General features: G+C 44.8%; 2 protein-coding genes across 3 annotated transcripts in view; one reads left to right on the top strand and one right to left on the bottom strand.

Annotated features, from left to right (window-relative positions):
• Nucleotides 1-443: 443 nt before the first annotated feature.
• On the bottom strand, nt 444-3,089 carry SOWAHC (sosondowah ankyrin repeat domain family member C). The gene has a single exon (XM_036256617.1). The coding sequence runs from the start codon at nt 3,087-3,089 to the stop codon at nt 1,503-1,505; it is 1,587 nt and encodes a 528-aa protein (XP_036112510.1). The 3' UTR covers nt 444-1,502.
• Nucleotides 3,090-3,613: 524 nt separating this feature from the next.
• The window catches only part of SEPTIN10 (septin 10), a 59,183-nt gene continuing 45,732 nt past the window's right edge, over nt 3,614-17,064 (top strand). For both annotated transcript variants that reach the window (XM_036255658.1, XM_036255657.1), the window contains exon 1: nt 3,614-3,732. In XM_036255658.1, the coding sequence (XP_036111551.1) occupies nt 3,706-3,732 (27 nt within the window). In that variant the 5' untranslated portion in view covers nt 3,614-3,705. The remainder of the gene's footprint in view (nt 3,733-17,064) is intronic.

Below are 17,064 nucleotides of genomic sequence, written 5' to 3'. Positions count from 1 at the left end.
ATGGTATTTTTCATTTATACGCAAAGGAATTCAATAGCCAGTGGAATTTAAATATAGAAATAGTACCATCTCTTCTCTTTTCCCTTTTATAAAGTGCTATTTTTAACTGGGTAGATTCACTATCCAGCTTCTCAGTAACTTCACTGTATGTCTATTAGATTCAAGGAAACAATGGAAAATATTGCTACAAAGCATAGAGACTATGAGCGAGTTTTTTTTTTTTTTTTGTTTGTTTTTTTGTTTATCCTCACCCGAGGATATTTTTCCATTTTTTGTACAGATAGAGTGGGAGGGAGAGAGAGAGAGAAACATCGATGTGAAGGGACACATCGAGTGGCTGCCACCCACACAACCAACCAGGGCCGGGGACAAACTGCAACCGAAGTACATGCCCTTAGCGGGAACTGAACCCGGGTCTCTCTGGACCGCAGGCCGATGCTCTAACCGCTGAGCCAAACCGGCCAGGGCTATGAGCGAGTTTTATTAGTAAAACAAAGTGTACCATACGTGAGTCATCAGGCTGATTTAAAAATTACTTCACAGAAGCATAGGCTCACTTACATTTATGATCATTTTTGCTAATCATCTAAACCAGAAACTGTTTTTGTAGGCAATTCAACTCTGAGCACGATCAAATAGGGTCATGTCAAACAGAACCAACAGTTATATAAACCCCGAATTAAAAACTTCAGCAAATTTACTTTTAGAAAAGCAAAACAAGTGAGAATCAGAACCACAGGCAATATTTTACTTAAAAGTACCGTAGGTTGTTAAAGGTGTTTCCTTTTAATACTGTACTTGAATACTGAGTGCAGTGGTATGAGATGGCTAAGAGGAAAGCACACTAACGATGAACTCAAAAGTGAATGCTGCCTATTTCTTAAGTTCAGTGCTTAAAACTAAAATTGCTTTTTAACAAAAGAGTTGAACACTACTTACAATAGGATATACCAACAGGATTCCCATTTTTATTCACATTATTCTCTAATTAGTATTTTTGCATTTTAACTTACCGGATATTCCTTAGTACCTTATAAAGCAAATGTAATTAGTAAAAAATACAGGCAGTAAGTAGTTTTGGTCACACTGAACAAATACTACCAGTTTCATTACAATTTGCATGTCTTGTTGTTTTTGGAAGAGTAACAACTTTTAAAAACAGATTCATAAACGTGCAATATTCCTCACTTGGCATGACATCCAATGGTTAAATCAAAGGAACCCTCAGTCATCAATGCTGTGCCCCCATTTAGATACATTTCTAGTCCTCACAAGCAGAGCAATGGGACGGCATGAGGAAAAGAGGCCGAGGTCAAGGTTTGAGGACTCACCTGGAAAGCCATCTCACCTAGAATACTAGGGGGAACTCCCTCAACCCCCACCCCATTTCAACCCCCCAAATAAGGATGCATAATTTAGCCCAAGTCTTTTCTGGTCTCATTCACTTGCCTACACCTAGTATTGTATTTCGGACAAATCTTAAAATTTTCTAAAAAAAATTTTTACCCAAATACATTGGACTTCGGTCTCAATTTGAATGAGGATAAGTGGCCTTTAATAGACCGGTCCTCTTCCTCCTGCTCCCCCTCCTCCGGTGGCTGTTCGGGGTCTCTGAAAGAGGGTGTGGTGTGGATGATCTGGGTTCGAAAGTGGATTTTGTTGAGTCTGGGTTTTATTCGCCCACTAGCGCTGCCCGAAGGTTTGCGACCCGGATCCTTTGCTTTGCCTCCTGCCCATCCCTCACCCAGGTGGTGGTGGTGGTGGTGGTGGTGGTGATCCCCTCCATCCTCCAGGACGTGCGAGAGTTTGTAGGTGATGAGGTGCGAGGGGAGAACCTTGGAAAGCCTCCAGCGCCCACCCCCGCCGCCGCCGGCGCTCTCGCCGTCGTCCTCGTCCAGCGCTCCCACCAGGTTCTTGATCTCCTCGGCGATGCTCTGGCTCAGGTACTGCGAGGCCTTTTTCCCACTGTAGTCGCGGACGTCCACGTCTGCGTCGTAGGCCCCCACCAGCAACTTCACCACCTCCACGTGCCCGTGCATGGCTGCCAGGTGCAGGGCGGTGTAGCCGCCACTCGTCTTGGCGTTGATGTTCACCGGCAGCTGGTGCTTGTTGGCGAAGTTGACCAGCATGGCCAGGAGCTCCTGCCGGCCGTGCTTGGCGGCCCAGTGCAGGCAGGTGAAGCCGGTGATGAAGTCCCGCTTGGCCAGCAGGCCAGGCTCGCAGCTGAGCAACGCCTCCAGGCTGTCCCACTTGCCGTCCGAGGCCGAGAGCATCCAGGCGTGCTCCAAAGGGTCCAGCGTCACCGAGCCCCCGCTGCTGCTCTCCTCCTCGGCTGACGACGAAGCCACCGAAGCGCTGTCCGAGTCGCCCCCGCCTTTGCCGCGTCCGCCCCCAGAGAAGCCTCCCGGGCTGCTGCCCCCAGTGCAGACGCTCCTCTTCAGCTGCGGGGAGCTGCCCATCACCAGGTCCCGGAGGTTCTGGCGAGCGGATCTCGGGGTGGCGGTGCCCCCGGGAGAGCTCCCCGTGTCCGCCTCCTCGCAGCCGTGGGGCTGGGCGTCCAAGTCCTCGCTGGGCGTAGGAGCCGGCGCTCCGGCCAGAGGCTGCGCATCGCGCCGCGAGTTCTTCCTCCGGGCCCCGCCGTTCAGGGGCGGCCCAAGCGCCGCGGCGGACGACTCCTCATCGCCGGGGCCGCAGCCCGGACTCGGGGGCGTCACCGGGGACGCCGCCTCCGGGCACAGGCCGCTCTCCCAGCGCGGGGCCGGGCCGTCGGGCCCCTCCGGAGCGCCCCCGCGGGGCTCGGGCTCTGCGGTCACCGCGATGCGCGGCAGGTCCTGGGGGGGCGCGGCCCTGGGCGACCCGGAGCCTTCGCAGAACCTCTTCTTGAGGTGCACATACTTGGCGCCGTCGGCGGGGTCGGTGCGCACGGTGGCCACGGCATTGACCAGCTCCTTGAAGCGGGCGCGCCGCTCGGGGTCGCCGCCCAGGGCGCCCCTGAAGTGCTGCACCAGCTCGGCTTGCCGGGCCCGGCCCCCGCGCTCCGCAAGGAAGCGCAGCACCGCCTCGGGGCCGAGCTCCGCCGGGCCCTCCATCCGTGGTCGCGCTGTTCGCCCGGCGGGCGGCCGGCTCAACCGGGCCCCATCGCCGTCCGCTCCCTGCTGCGGACTGGGCGGGCTCCTCCGGCTCCAAACCACCGTCTGCGGCGGGAGGCGCCGGACTAGCTCACTGGGCCGGGCCCCGCGCGAACACGCCCCCCCGCGACCCGGCCCCGCCCACTTCCGGTCCCCGCGCGGCCCGCAATCTCGGCTCCCGCCGACCGCCCGCGGACAGAGCCCCTCCGTACCCCGCCCACTTCCGGTCCTCGCGCGGGCCGCCGCCCTCCCGCCGCCCGCTGGCCGGGAAGCCCGGACCTCATTTCCTCGCGGCTTCCCCCTCCCGCTCCGTGTCCTCCCGCCACCTCCCCCGGCGCGAACTGTCCAGGGAAGCGCCGTGGGACCCTCCTGTGAGAGGCCCGCTCGCGCCCGTGTCCCCGAGGCCACGGCTCGGCCCCGCCCCTCCCCGGAGCGGGTGGCCAGCCTCTCCCGTTGCGCCGCCTCCGGCCCGCGCCCCGCGCGCACAGCCCTTCCCTCTCCCCTGGCTCCCTCCGCCGGGACGCGCTGCTCGGGGCCGGGGCTGAGACCGCCGTCCGCTCCGCTGCCGCCCGGCACCATGACCTCCGAGGACACGCGGCCCCCGGTGAGTGCGGCGACCCCTCCCCAGGCCGGCTCCCGGGTCTCCGCCCTGCCGTCCCGGGGTCCCAACGTAACTTCCTCCCGCCGGCGGGCGGCAGCCGATCCCGCCGCGTCCAGCCCGGGCGGAGGGTCCCGCCCTCCGGGTCCTCGCGGGCTCCGCGGCCGTCCTCCGGCTCAGCGGGAACGGGACCCTCCCTCTCCGGCGGCCCCCGGGCGGCCCGCACCCGGCGCGCACGGCCCCCGGCTCCCGCGTCCGGCGGGAGCGGCTCGAGGGTGTGCCTGGCTTCCCGTCTCCGCCGAAGTTAAATCTGGAACAGAGACCGTGGGTCCGTGGTTCTGATAACGGTTTTGGACGCGCAGATACGGGTGACACCAGAGGCGATCTTCACCGCGGGCGCCTTCCCCGAGCGGGGCGACCGGCGCGCCCCGGGTCACCGCGCCCCTCCCGGCGCCCCCGGGCTGGAGCCTCCTCCCGCCCCGCTCCTGGGCTGCGGCGCCCTCGTGCATGAAAATAGCACGTGCTACTCACTTGTCTGGTGTTTTATACCTTTCAAGTCAGTTCGATATATTCTTATCTCGTTTGATAGTAAGCCAGCCGTTCTCCAAGTGCGGTCACACTGCTTTCCCCAACAGTACCAGGCTGTTACTTCCTTTTTCCAACTCGGTCCCTTGTGAGTGTACTTGAGGTTTTCGTACACTACCGTGCCGTGAGTGACCGCACGGTCCTGAGGGACTGTGTCTGTGCATGCTTGTCTGTTACGTTTTGTGTTTTAGGTTTATTATTTATTTGTTTATTTATGTGTTTTAGCGAGAGTGGAAGGGAGGGAGGGGGAAAGAGAGAGCGAGAAGCATCCCTGTGAGGGAAATACATGAATTGGTTGCATCCTGCGCAAAGGGAGATGGAGCCTACAACCCAGGTACATGCCCTTTCTGGAATCGAACCCAGACCCTTAGGTGCACAACTGACTCTCTGACCTCGGAGCACACTGGCCAGGGCTTGTGTTTCGATTTCTAGTACTAGAACGATCAGTGGTTGTAATCCAGGCAAACGAAAGCTCTTTGGGGTCCTGAGAGCAAAAAGTTTAAGAACTGGTCTAAGCAGTCTCCTGAGTTAGAAATCTCGGTGGTAGGAAGAGTTCAGATTGCATCCTGAGCCGCGAGGTGAAGTGTCCAAAGTTACACAGCCAGTGCCTCTGCTAGAACGGAGGGCCCTGCTTTAGCCAGGCCTCTTCCTACTCTGTGATGCGATTAGAGAAGTGTCAGTTTTTCCACCTGAACCGCCTTGTTATAGTTGCTGTTTCTGTGCCTGTGTGGGTGAGGAGCATGTTATAAACTTTAGTTCATAGTAATCTTCAGAATTAAACTTGGGCTGAAGAGAGCACTTCATTTAATTGGTGTTGGATTTCTTTTCAGTGGCTGCATTTATTTTGCAATACAGTAATAAGGCTACTTTTATTTATTTTCTAATTAAACTTTTCATATTGAGATAATTGCAGATTCACATGCAGTAGAGATCCCTGTATCCAGCTTTATTCGATAACTTTTGCAAAACCATTGTACACGACCACAACCAGGACACTCACTGATACTGTGAACATAGAGAACTTTCCATCACCATAAGGATCCCTTTTATACCCACACCCACTTCATTTCCACCCCACCTCCTCCTTAATCTCCAACAACCACTGATTTGTTCTTCATTTCTATAGGTCTGTCACTTCATGACTATTGTATAACAGAATCACACAATACTTAACCTTTTGGGATTGGGTTTTTTTTTCACTCAACAAAATTCTCCGGAGATTCAAACTACTGTGTCATTAGTTTGCTCCTTTTAATTGCTGGGTAGTAGTCTGTGGTTTGAATGTACCAAACTTTGAAGGACCTCTAGGTTGTTTCTCTTGTTGGGCTATTATGAATAAAGCTGATAGAAACATTGATGGACAGTAACATGTCATGTAACATAACGAAAACATAAGTCTTCAGTTTTCTGGGGTAAATTCCCAGGAGTAAAGTTGCTGGGTCACATAGGAGCTGGGTTTAATGATTCATAGAAACTGCTAAACTGTTTCCCAGTGTTTTTGCACATTTTCCGTTCCTAACAGCAGTGTATGAGAGATCAGGTTCTCCCTATCCTCATCAGCGCTTCGTGCTCCTGTGTTTTATGTAGACATTCTGATAGGTATGCAGTGATTTATTGTGGCTTTTGCTTGGGTTTCCATAGTGGTTAATGATATTAGACATCTTTCCATGGGTTTATTTGCCATCTGCATATTCTCTTCACTGAAAGTCTTTTGCCCATTTTCTCATTGAATTTTTTAAATTGTTCGTTTTAGAGGTTTTTATTTTTTTCACTTTTATTTAAATTTTATTTTTGTTACAGATATTTCTCCTTTTTTACCCCGTTGACGCCCTCCTTCCCACCCCCCTCACCCCATACCCGGCTTTGTTGTCCATGTCCATTGGTTATGCGTACATGCATATAAGTTCTGTGGTTTATCTCTTCCCTCCACCCACTACCCCCTCTTCTAAGGGTTGTCAGTCTGTACCCTACGTCCACGTCTCTGGGTCTACCCTGTTCCTCAGACTGTTATGTTCATTATATTCCACAAATAAGTGAGATCATGTGGTATTTGTCTTTTTCTGCTTGTTTCGCTTAGGATAATACTTTCCAGGTCCCTCCATGTCATCTCAAAGGATAAGAGATCTTTCTTTCTTACAGCTGCATAGTATTCCATTGTGTATATATACCACAGCTTTTTTATTCATTCGTCTACTGATAGACACTTGGGCTGTTTCCAGATCTTAGCTATTGTAAATAGTGCTGCTATGAACATGGGGGTGCACATATTCTTTCTGGTTGGTGTTTCAGGCTTCCTAGGGTATATTCCTAGAAGTGGGATCACTGGGTCAAATGGAAGTTCCATTTTTAATTTTTTGAGGTAACACCATAGTGTTTTCCATAGTGGCTGCACCAGTCTGCATTCCCACCAGCAGTGTACTAGAGTCCCCTTTTCTCCACACCCTCGTTTGATGATTAGTTGATGGCAGCCATTCTGACAGATGTGAAGTGATACCTCATTTTTGTTTTAATTTGCATCTCTATAATGGTTAGTGATGTTGAGCATTTTTTCATATGTTTCTTGGCCATTTGTATGTCCTGTTTGGAGAGGTGTCTATTCAGCTCCACTGCCCATTTTTTAATTGGGTTCTTTGTCTCCTTTTGTTGAACTGTATGAGTACTCTGTATATTTTGGAAATTAACCCCTTATCTGATGTATCATTGGCAATGATGCTCTCCCATACAGTGGGTTGATGATTGTATCTTTTGCTGTGCAGAAGCTTTTTAGTTTGATGTAGTCCCATGTGTTCATTTTCTCCTTTGTTTCTGTTGCCTTAGGTGATGTATCAGTGAAAATTCTGCTGCGTATGATGTCCAAAATTTTGTTGCCTACATTTTCTTCTAGAATTTTTATGGATTCATGAGTCACATTTAAGTCTTTTATCCATTTTGAGTTTATTCTTGTGTAGGGTGTAAGTTGATGGTCTAGTTTCATTTTTTTTGCATGTAGCTGTCCAAATTTTCCCAACACCATTTATTAAAGAGGCTGTCTTTAGTCCATTGTATGCTCTTACCTCCTTTGTCAAATGTTAATTGAGCATAATGTCTTGGGTCCATTTCTGGGTCCTCTGTTCCGTTCCACTGGTTTATATGCCTGTTCTTGTGCCAGTACCAGGCTGTTTTGATTACAGTCGCTTTGTAGTATAACCTGATATCTGGTATTGTGATCCCACCTACTTTGTCCTTCTTTTTCAAGATTGCTGTGGCTATTTGGGGACTTTCTTGGTTCCATATGAACTTTTGAAGTATTTGTTCTAGTTCTGTGAAATATGTCGTTGGTATTTTGATGGGGATTGCATTGAATCTATAGAATGCTTTGGGTAGTATGGACATTTTAATGATGTTAATTCTTCCAATCCATGAACAAGGTATGTGCTTCCACTTTTTTATGTCTTCCTCTGTTTCTTTTTTCAACATCCTGTAGTTTTCTGCAAATAGGTCCTTTACTTCTTTCGTTAAGTTTATTCCCAGGTATCTTAATTTTTTTGCTGCGATGGTAAATGGATTGTTCTTTCAGTTTCTCTTTCTGTGAGTTCATCATTGGTGTATAAGAATGCCGTTGATTTCTTGACATTAATTTTGTATCCTGCTACTTTTTCCAAATTCATTTATTAAGTCTAGTAGATTTTTGATGGAGTTTTTAGGGTTTTCTATGGATAATATCATGTTATCTGCAAATAATGACAGTTTCACTTCCTCCTTTCCAATTTGGATCCTTTTTATTTTTTATTCATGTCTGATTGCTGTGGCTAAGACTTCCAGTATTATGTTAAATAAGAGTGGCGAATGTGGGCATCCCTGTCTTGTTCCTGTTCTTAAGGGAAATGCTTTTAGTTTCTACCCATTGAGTCTGATGTTGGCTGTAGGTCTTTCATATATGGCCTTTATTATGTCGAGATATGATCCCTCTATTCCCAGATTGCCGAGCATTTTTATCAGAAATGGGTGCTGGATTTTGTCAAATGCGTTTTCAACATCTATTGATATGATCATGTGGTTTTTATTCTTCATTTTATTTATGTAGTATATCACATTTATTGATTTGCGAATATTGTACCAGCCTTGCATCCCTGGGATGAATCCCACTTGGTCATGGTGAATAATTTTCTTGATGTATTGCTGGATTCAATTTGCTATTATTTTGTTCAGGATTTTGGTGTCTATGTTCATCAGGGATATTGGTCTGTGGTTTTCTTTCTTTGTATGTCTTTTTCTGCTTTTGGAATTAGAATCATGCTGGCCTCATAATACGAGTTTGGAAGTCTTCCTTCTTCTTGAATTTTGTAAAATAATTTGAGGAAAATGGGTGTTAGTTCGTCTGTGAATGTTCGTTAAAACTCCCCCGTGAAGCTATCCAGGCCTGGGTTTTTGTTTGCTGGGAGAGTCTTGATTACCTCTTCAATTTCCTTAGTTGTTATTGGTCTGTTCAAGTTTTCTATCTCTTCCAGGTCCAGTTTTGAGAGACTATGTGTTTCTAGAAATTAGTCTATTTTGCTTAGATTGTCGGATTTGTTGCCATATAATTGTTCATAGTAGTTGTTAACGATCTTTTGTATTTCTGTGGTGTCAGTTGATACTTCTCCCCTTTCATTTCTGATTTTGTGGATTTCTCTCTTTCTGGTTGAGTCTAGCTAAGGGTCCATCAATCTTGTTTATCTTTTCGAACAACCAGCTCTTTGTTTCATTGATCCTTTGATTTTTTTTTTTTTTTTTTTTGGTCTCTATGTCACTTATTTCTGCTCTGGTTTAACTATTTTCTTCCTCTACTTGCTCTGAGGTTTTCTTTTTGTTTGCTTTCTTTTCTTTTTTTATCCTCACTCGAGGACATTTTTCCATTTTTTGTTCAGATAGAGTGGGAGGGAGAGACCGGAAGAGAGAGAGAGAAACATTGACGTGGAAGGGACGCATCGAGTGGCTGCTACCTACACAACCCATCCAGGGCTGGGGACAAACTGCAACCGAGGCACGCGCCTTTAGCGGTTCTAATTCTTTAAGTTGTGAGGTTAAATAGTCTATTAGAAATTTTTCTTGTTTCTTGAGGCAGGCCTGTAGTGCTATGAACTTCCCTCTCAGAACTGCTTTTGCTGCATCCCATAGATTTTGTGTTGTTGTGTGTTCATTTCCATTGGTTTCCAGGAATTTTTAAATTTATTTCTTGATCTCCTCGGTAACCCATTCATTGTTCAATAACATGCCATTTAGCTTCCATGTGTTCCAATGTCTTTGCATGTTCTTGTTGCAGTTGATTTCTAGTTTTATGCCATTGTGATCTGAGAAGATGCTTGATATTATTTCAGTCTTCTTAAACTTGTAGAGACTTGCTTTGTGTCCTATCATGTGGTCTATTTTTGAGAATGTCCCATGTGCACTTGAGAAGAATGTGAATTCTGTAGTTTGGGGGTGTAATTCTCTGTAGATATCTATTAAATCCATTTGGTCTAGCGCTTCATTTAGAGTCTGTGTTTCCTTGTTAATTTTTTCTCTAGAGGATATATCTAGTGATGTCAGCGGGGTGTTGAAGGCCCCTATGATTGTATTGCTGTTGATTTTTCCTTTGAAGTCTTCCAGAAGATTTTTAATATATGTTGGTGCTCCTAAATTGGATGCATATATGTTTACTAAGGTTATATCTTCCTGTTGGATAGGTCCTTTCAATATTAGGTCGTGGCCTTCTTTGTCTCTAGCTATGGCCTTCATTTTGAAATCTTTTTTATCAGAAATGAGTATTGCTAGCCCAGCTATTTTTATCCTTTCCGTTTGCTTGGAAGATTTTTTTCCAACCCTTCACTTTAACCTATCTGAGTCTTTTGTTGTGAGGTGGATCTCTTATAAACAACATATAGATGAGTCATGCTTTCTTATCCAATCAGCTAGTCTGTCTTTATATCAGAGCATTCAGTCCATTTAATTTTAAGGTGATTATTGATATGTAATTTTCTATTGCCATTTTTGTTTAGTTTGGTTCTATTTTTCTTTGTATTTCTTCTACTAATTACAGCAGTCCTTTTAACATTTCTTGCAGTGCTCGTTTGTTGTTAATGTATGCCCTTAACCATTTTTTTTGTCGGGGAAGCTCCTTATTTGACCTTCTTTTTTGAATGATAGCCTTGCTAGGTAGAGTAGTCTTGGATTCAGATCCTTGTTTTTCATGACCTTGATTACTTCATGCCACTCCTTTCTGGCCTGTAGTGTTTCTGTTGAAAAGTCAGCTGAGAGCCTTATGGGGTTTCCTTTGTAGGTAACCTGTTGCTTATCTCTAGCTGATTTTAGATGTCTCTCTTTGTCTTTAATTTTTTGCATCTTAATCACTATGTGTTTTGGTGTGGGCCTGTTTGGGTTCTTCTTACTTGGGGTTCTCTGTGCTTCTTGAACTTGAATGCCTTCTTCCATCACCAAGTTAGGAAAGTTTTCTGTCACTGTTTCTTCAAGTATATTCTCTAACCCTTGCTCATTTTCTTCTTCTTCGAGGATTCCTACGATGCAAATATTATTACGTTTCCTGTTGTCCCATAGTTCTCTTAAGCTGTCTTCCTGTTTTTTAATTGTTTTTTCCTTTTGTTTTTCTGATTGGTTGATTTTTTTCTACCTTGTCTTCTAATTCACTGATCTGGTCCTCAGCTTCCTCTGCTCTGCTGTTTAGACCTTCCAATGTGTTCTTTATTTCTGATATGTCATTCTTCATTTCTTCTTGGTGCTTTTTAATTTCCAATTAGTTGATTTTCAACATTTCTATGTCTTTACTCATGGTGCTGATGTTCCTACTCATGTTGTTGAGCTTCCTCAAGATCATGGCTCTCAATTCTAGCTCTGTTAACTTGCTTAAGTGTTCCACATGTATTTCATCTTTGGTAGAGGTCTCTTATTCTTTCATTTGGCTTTTGTTTTTGTTTTTTTCCCCCACCATTTTGGCTATCACAGTGGGTTTTGGAGCCTGCCAAATTTTCCCTGTGGGTGTTGGTGTTCTGCTGTTTGTGGCTCCCTCTCCTGGGTTTGGATCAGCAAGGGAGGACCCACGTTAAACACCACTGTCAGGTCTTACTTTGCTGGTTAGAGTTGCTAGCCCACGAAAGGTTCAGTTATCTTCTAGCTTTTTGCCTGGAGGCTATCAGTAGTGGTTACTTGAAGTGCCTTGGCTTCTCAGTTGAATGAAAAACTCCCTCAGGTGCAGGAGATGCTGGTTGCATTTCAGTGGCCCAGTGGGTGGGGTTGAATCTCGGAGGGAGGGGCCGCTGCCTCTCCCCAGAGCCCTGGGAGGAGTAAAATGACCACAGTCCTGCGTGGCTGCACCTCAGCAAAAGCTCTGAGTGCCCTCCAAATCCTGAGTGTCCCCACACAGTCCCAGTCCAGTCTACCCTTCCTGTGTCGGAGCCCAAGGTGAGTGGCTGTGGCTGTTTCAGCCTCTGTCCCGGCTCTGCGCTGTGGAGCCGCCTGGGAGTGTGACCCGAGGGCGCTGCTCCCAGCCGAGGCCGTCGCTGAGCTGCCGACCGTGGGCTCCCAGCCCCCGTCTCGCGCCACCGCAATCTTACCAGGATTGAGTCAGTGTCCCTGGTTATATGGTCCTCCAAGCTGCTTTTCTGTTGGCTTTTCCCATTGATTTGTCTTTATTTTAGTTGTAATTCCAGTTTGGTCCTGGGGGACAGTCTGTGTAGCTTCCATTCACTCCACCGCCATTTTGGAATCTCCTCTTAGAGGTTTTTAAAAATATATTCTAGATACTAGTCCTTCCTTGATAAGTGATTTGCAAATGTTTTCTGTCAGTGTAGTTTTTTTCGTCTTCCTAATAAGAGCCTTATGCAGAGCAAAATTTTAAAAACATTCTTATGAAATCCTTTTTTCAACTTTTTCTCCTATGGATTGTACTTTTGTTGTTAATTCTAATAATTCTTTGCCTAACCCTAGATCCCAAAAGTATTCTCTAATTTTTCTTCTAAAAGTTTTTCAGTCTGTGTTTTACTTTTAAGCCCACGACCCATTTTGAGTTAATTTTCATATAGGCGAGACTTAGGCAGAGGGTCATTTGTTTGGCCAAGGGATGCTCTAGCACCATTTGTTAAAAAGGCTCTCTGTCCTCTATTGAGTTGTTTTGTACTTCTGTCAAAAATCAGTTGAGCATATTTGTGTGGATCTATTTCTGGGTTTTCTATTAGCACAGTCTTTATTCCTGTAACTAATTAATAAGCCTTGAAATAAAGTAAACTGTTTCCTCTCACTTTATCCATCCTTCTATCTTTCCTTCCCTTTCCTTCCTTCCTTGCTCACCAGAGGACATTTTTCCATTGACTTTCAGATAGAGTGGGAAAGAGAGAGAGAGAAACATCGATGTGACAGAGACACACTGATTGGTTGCCTCCTGCACAACCCCAGGCAGGGCCGGGGCATCAACCCACAACCAAGGTACATGCCCTTGATTAGAATCGAACCTGTAACTCTGGTTTGTGGGATGATGCTCTAACCGCTGAGCCAAACTGGCCAGGGCTTATTCTATTTTTCAAAAAAATTTTGGTTGTTCTAGTTCCTTTGCCTTTAATTACACATTTTATATTCGTCTTATCTATATCATAAAGAATTTTGCTGGGATTTTTATAGGAATTACATTAAATCTGTATCAATTTAGGGAGAATTGATATCTCTACTATGTTCAGCCTTCCAATCTATGGACACAGTATTTCTCCCAATTTTTTCTTTTTTTTGGTTCTTTCATCAGCATTAGGTAGTTTTCAGCATACAAGTATTGCATGTGTTTGGTTACATTTACAATAGTTGTCCTATTTTCCCAGTACATATATTTCAAGATCCCTATATATATATATTTTTTTTTTTTAATCTTTATTGTTGAATGTAGGATGTATTACAGATGTTCCTCATTTTTCCCCCATTGACCCCCTCCTCCCCACTCCCGCCCCCCTCCCACCTTTTCCCACACTATTGTCCGTGTCCATTGGTTACGCATATAAGTTCTTTGGTTTATTTCTTCCCACCTCCCAACCCCTTTCCCTTTGAGGTTTGTCAGTATAGCAGTGAATTTGTACTTCTTGATCCCTTCACCTTTTTCACCCATTCCCCCAACCCCACTCCCATCTGGCAACCAACAAAATGTTCTCTGTATCTATGAGAATGTTTCTGTTCTACCTGTTCATTTTGTTTGTAGATTCCATTGTTGATAGATATGTATTCATTGCCATTTTGTTTGTTCATATATTTTATCTTTTTCTTCAAAAAGACCCTTCAGCATTTCATATAATAATGGTTTGGTGGTGATGAACTCCTTTAACTTTTTCTTGTCTGGGAAAGTCTTTATATGGCCATCGATTCTACCTATACATGTTTTTTCTAGCACACATACCCTTTCCACTTAAAAATGAGGCATTTTACGGCTTCTCTTTGGCATATCTAAATTCTCAGCATCACCACTCTTGAGTTTTGGGGCCGTTATTAAGTAAAAGAAGGGTTACTGAACACAAGCTCTGCAGGGCTGTTGATTTTATAACAGAGATGCTACTGCGTGTGTAGCAGCTGGGAAGCTTGTACAGTGTGGGCATGTGGTCAGAGGGCGCTCTGCTCCCCAGAGTAGGCCCAGGACGGTGTGAGATTTCATGACGCTACTCAAAACAGTGCGCAATTTAACTTCTTATTTCTGGAATTTTCCATTTAATATTTTCAAACCGTGGTTGACCACAGGAACTGAAACCATGGAGCGAAACCACAGAAAAGGGGCCACTGCTGTACACATATTTCTTCTTCTTTTCCCCAGCGATTGTAAACTGTCTGTATATTCAATCTTAAAGTCACGAGAGCCCTGGCTGGTTTGGCTCAGTGGCTAGGGCATTGGTTGTGGGTTTGATTCCAGCCAAGGGCATGTACCTGCGTTGCAGGTTTGATCTCCAGCTCCAGTCAGGGTCCTTTGGGAGGCAACCAATCTCACATTGTTGTTTCTCTCTCTTTCTCTCGCTTCCCCCCTTCCTTCTACTTTCTCTAAGAAACAGTGGAAAAATATCCTCGGGTAAGGGTTAACCAATAATAATAACAACAGCATGAGATGCCTTTCACTTGTATTTAGCAATCATGAAAAAATAGCTTTAAATTTTTCTTTATATATATTTAAAACTAAAGGGAACTTTAGTATGCATTTTTAATTTCTTTGGACATATGTTTACTGTTTTAGTGATCTAGTAATCTCTATAGATTTTTACAAAGATTAAAGTATTCAAGATATAGTTTTATATGGATTTGTTCTTTGCTGCTTTGAATGCATGCACTGGGGAATTGAATGCCACCAAATGCTAAGTGCAGTCACTGTGGCATGGATTGCAGTGTTTGCATCATTACATACATCCTCCCAATCCCCCGAGCTGAGGACTGGCTCCATTTTGGGAGCAGGGGTGAGAATTATCTTTCTCAAACTTCGTCGAACAAACCGTCTCTTGTGTTCATATTGTCATTGCCCCTCCTTGCCCCAGGCCCTCGAGCGTGGCTTTGGCAGGTGCTTAGACAGCAGCTTGCATCCATTGGCCGGCAGGCTGTTAACTCTAACAGCCTCATACGCCATACATCTATACCGACGTCATGTTCTCCTTTCTGTTGTGACATGGGTCGCCGAGATAATTCTAGGAGACTCTGTTTTGGGAGAAGATAGGCTGCTTGTCATATAGTAACAGAGATTCTGTTGTATAGAAAAGAATTATAATTTACAGTTTCCATCTAGCAAGGGCCAAGAGAATCTAATACTGAATTATAATTTGAACAACTGGAGAAAATATTTTAACCTCATTTTGCATTTGTATATTTTGCTGTATATTTTCTTTTTTATTGCTGTTTACAAAATAGTACATATATTGTCTTAATCATTTTGTTTATCCTCAGATAGTCCAAGTTTCTGTCAGTGACTACTTTACCATGTATTGATTGCTTACTTTTACTTAGAATTTTTTTTTTTTTTTTTGGTACGTGCCCCTAGCGGTAACCGAACCCGGGACTCTCTCCAATGCTCCAGCTGCTGAGCCAAATTGGCCAGGGCTTACTTAGAAAATTTTGTTATATCTTTATGAACTAACCTTTTTTTAATGTGGTATAATTTATGTACCGTGAAATTTACTCTTTTTTAGTATAAACTTTCCTAAGGTGTGGTGAATGTATGCAGTTGTATAACCACAACTGCAAACATGTAGAACAGTTCCATCACACCCCCTCCCCAAATTCCTTTGTACCTCTTTGTAGTCCTCCTCCTGATCTCTGATAACTACTGATCAGTTTTGTGTTCCTGTTGTTTTGCCTGGAGCAGAATTTCATAGGTGTGGAATTATTATAGCCTTGGAGCTGGCTCCATTAGCTACGTGTGGTGCTCTTGAGATTCCTCCATGTTGCTGCATGTTCCTTTTCATCGCTGACTAGTATTCCATTGTATGGATGTGCCACAGGTTTTATTCATCCATTCTGCAGTCGAAGACCATTTGTGCTGTTAGCAGTTTTTAAGAGTTTTGAGTAAAGTTAACTGTGTACATTCACATGCAGGTTTGTATGTGAATATGTTTTCATTTCACTTGAGTTGATATGTAAGAGTAGGATTGCCGAGTTTAACTTAAGAAACTGCCAAACTCTTTTGCAAATGTTTGTTCCAATTTGCATTCCCAGCAGTAGTGACTGAGAGCTCCCATTGTCTGCATCCTTGCCAGTATTGTCAGTTTTTTAAAAGTAATTCTGATGCATATGTAGCGATATCTCATGATTTATTTTTCATTTATCTAATGATTATTACTATTGAGCATCTTGTCATGTGCTTATTTGCCATCCTTATAGCCTTGGTGAAGTGTCTGCTCAAATCTTTTCCTAATTTTTAAATTGAGTTATTGTTTAGTTATCATTGAATTATATAACTTTAAATATATATAAATCCTTTAGGAGATAAATGATTTACCATTGTTTTATCCAAGTACCTATATGTCTTGGGTTTTTTTTAATTCTCTTAACAGTGTGCTTTGAAGAGCAGAAGTTTTTTAGTTTGTTAGGTTCAATTTATCACTTTTTTCTTTATGGATTATGTTTTTGGTGTTATAGCTAAGAAACCTTTCCTTAACATAGGTCACAAAGACTTTTTTATACCTTTTCTTTAATTAGGTCCATGATTCATTTTGAGCTAATTTTTGTATATGGTGCAAGGTATGAAGGTATGGATCGAGTTACATTGATTTTGTGTGTGGGAGTCTAGTTCCAGCATCATTTAAAAGTGTCCTTTCTCCACCGAATTACATGCACCTTGTTGAAAAATCTACCCCTCCCCTCTGGATCTCACAGCTCTTTCTTGGAGCCCTGGTTGTTGACACCTTGACTTCTCATTGCCACTTCTGATCCTCCTCTCTCCCGAAGTGTTCCAGTTTAGACTCTGACTTAGCCATCAGACCTTAGGCTCACCACCTTCCTTTGTTCAGAGTTGCCTCTGAACCCCACCTTCCCCTCAGCTTGACTGTTGCTGCTGGCTCTCTGACTCCCTGACATCAGCCCTGTCGTGATTCTGTGTGATTTCAGTATCCACACAGACGATCCTTTCCATACCCTGCCTTTCAGATTCTGACCTCCTCTCCCAAGCTGTCGTGTTCTCTGTCCTGCTTTAGCCTCTCCTCATAGTTTATACCTCGACCTTGTTCACTGCAACCCCTCCTGGTCTCGATTTCAGGCTTTCCCCTCTGACCACACCTCCTGCCTTGCCATCTCCTCCCCTGG

The sequence above is a fragment of the Molossus molossus genome, unplaced genomic scaffold, assembly GCF_014108415.1.
Source record: "Molossus molossus isolate mMolMol1 unplaced genomic scaffold, mMolMol1.p scaffold_m16_p_12, whole genome shotgun sequence".
In the NCBI taxonomy this organism is placed as follows: domain Eukaryota; kingdom Metazoa; phylum Chordata; class Mammalia; order Chiroptera; family Molossidae; genus Molossus; species Molossus molossus.
This window is presented reverse-complemented; position numbering and strand designations above follow the sequence as displayed.

What these genes read in the sequence shown, in the direction of transcription:
- SOWAHC (XM_036256617.1), bottom strand. Translation starts at nt 3,089, where the DNA reads ATGGAGGGCCCGGCGGAGCTCGGCCCCGAGGCGGTGCTGCGCTTCCTT.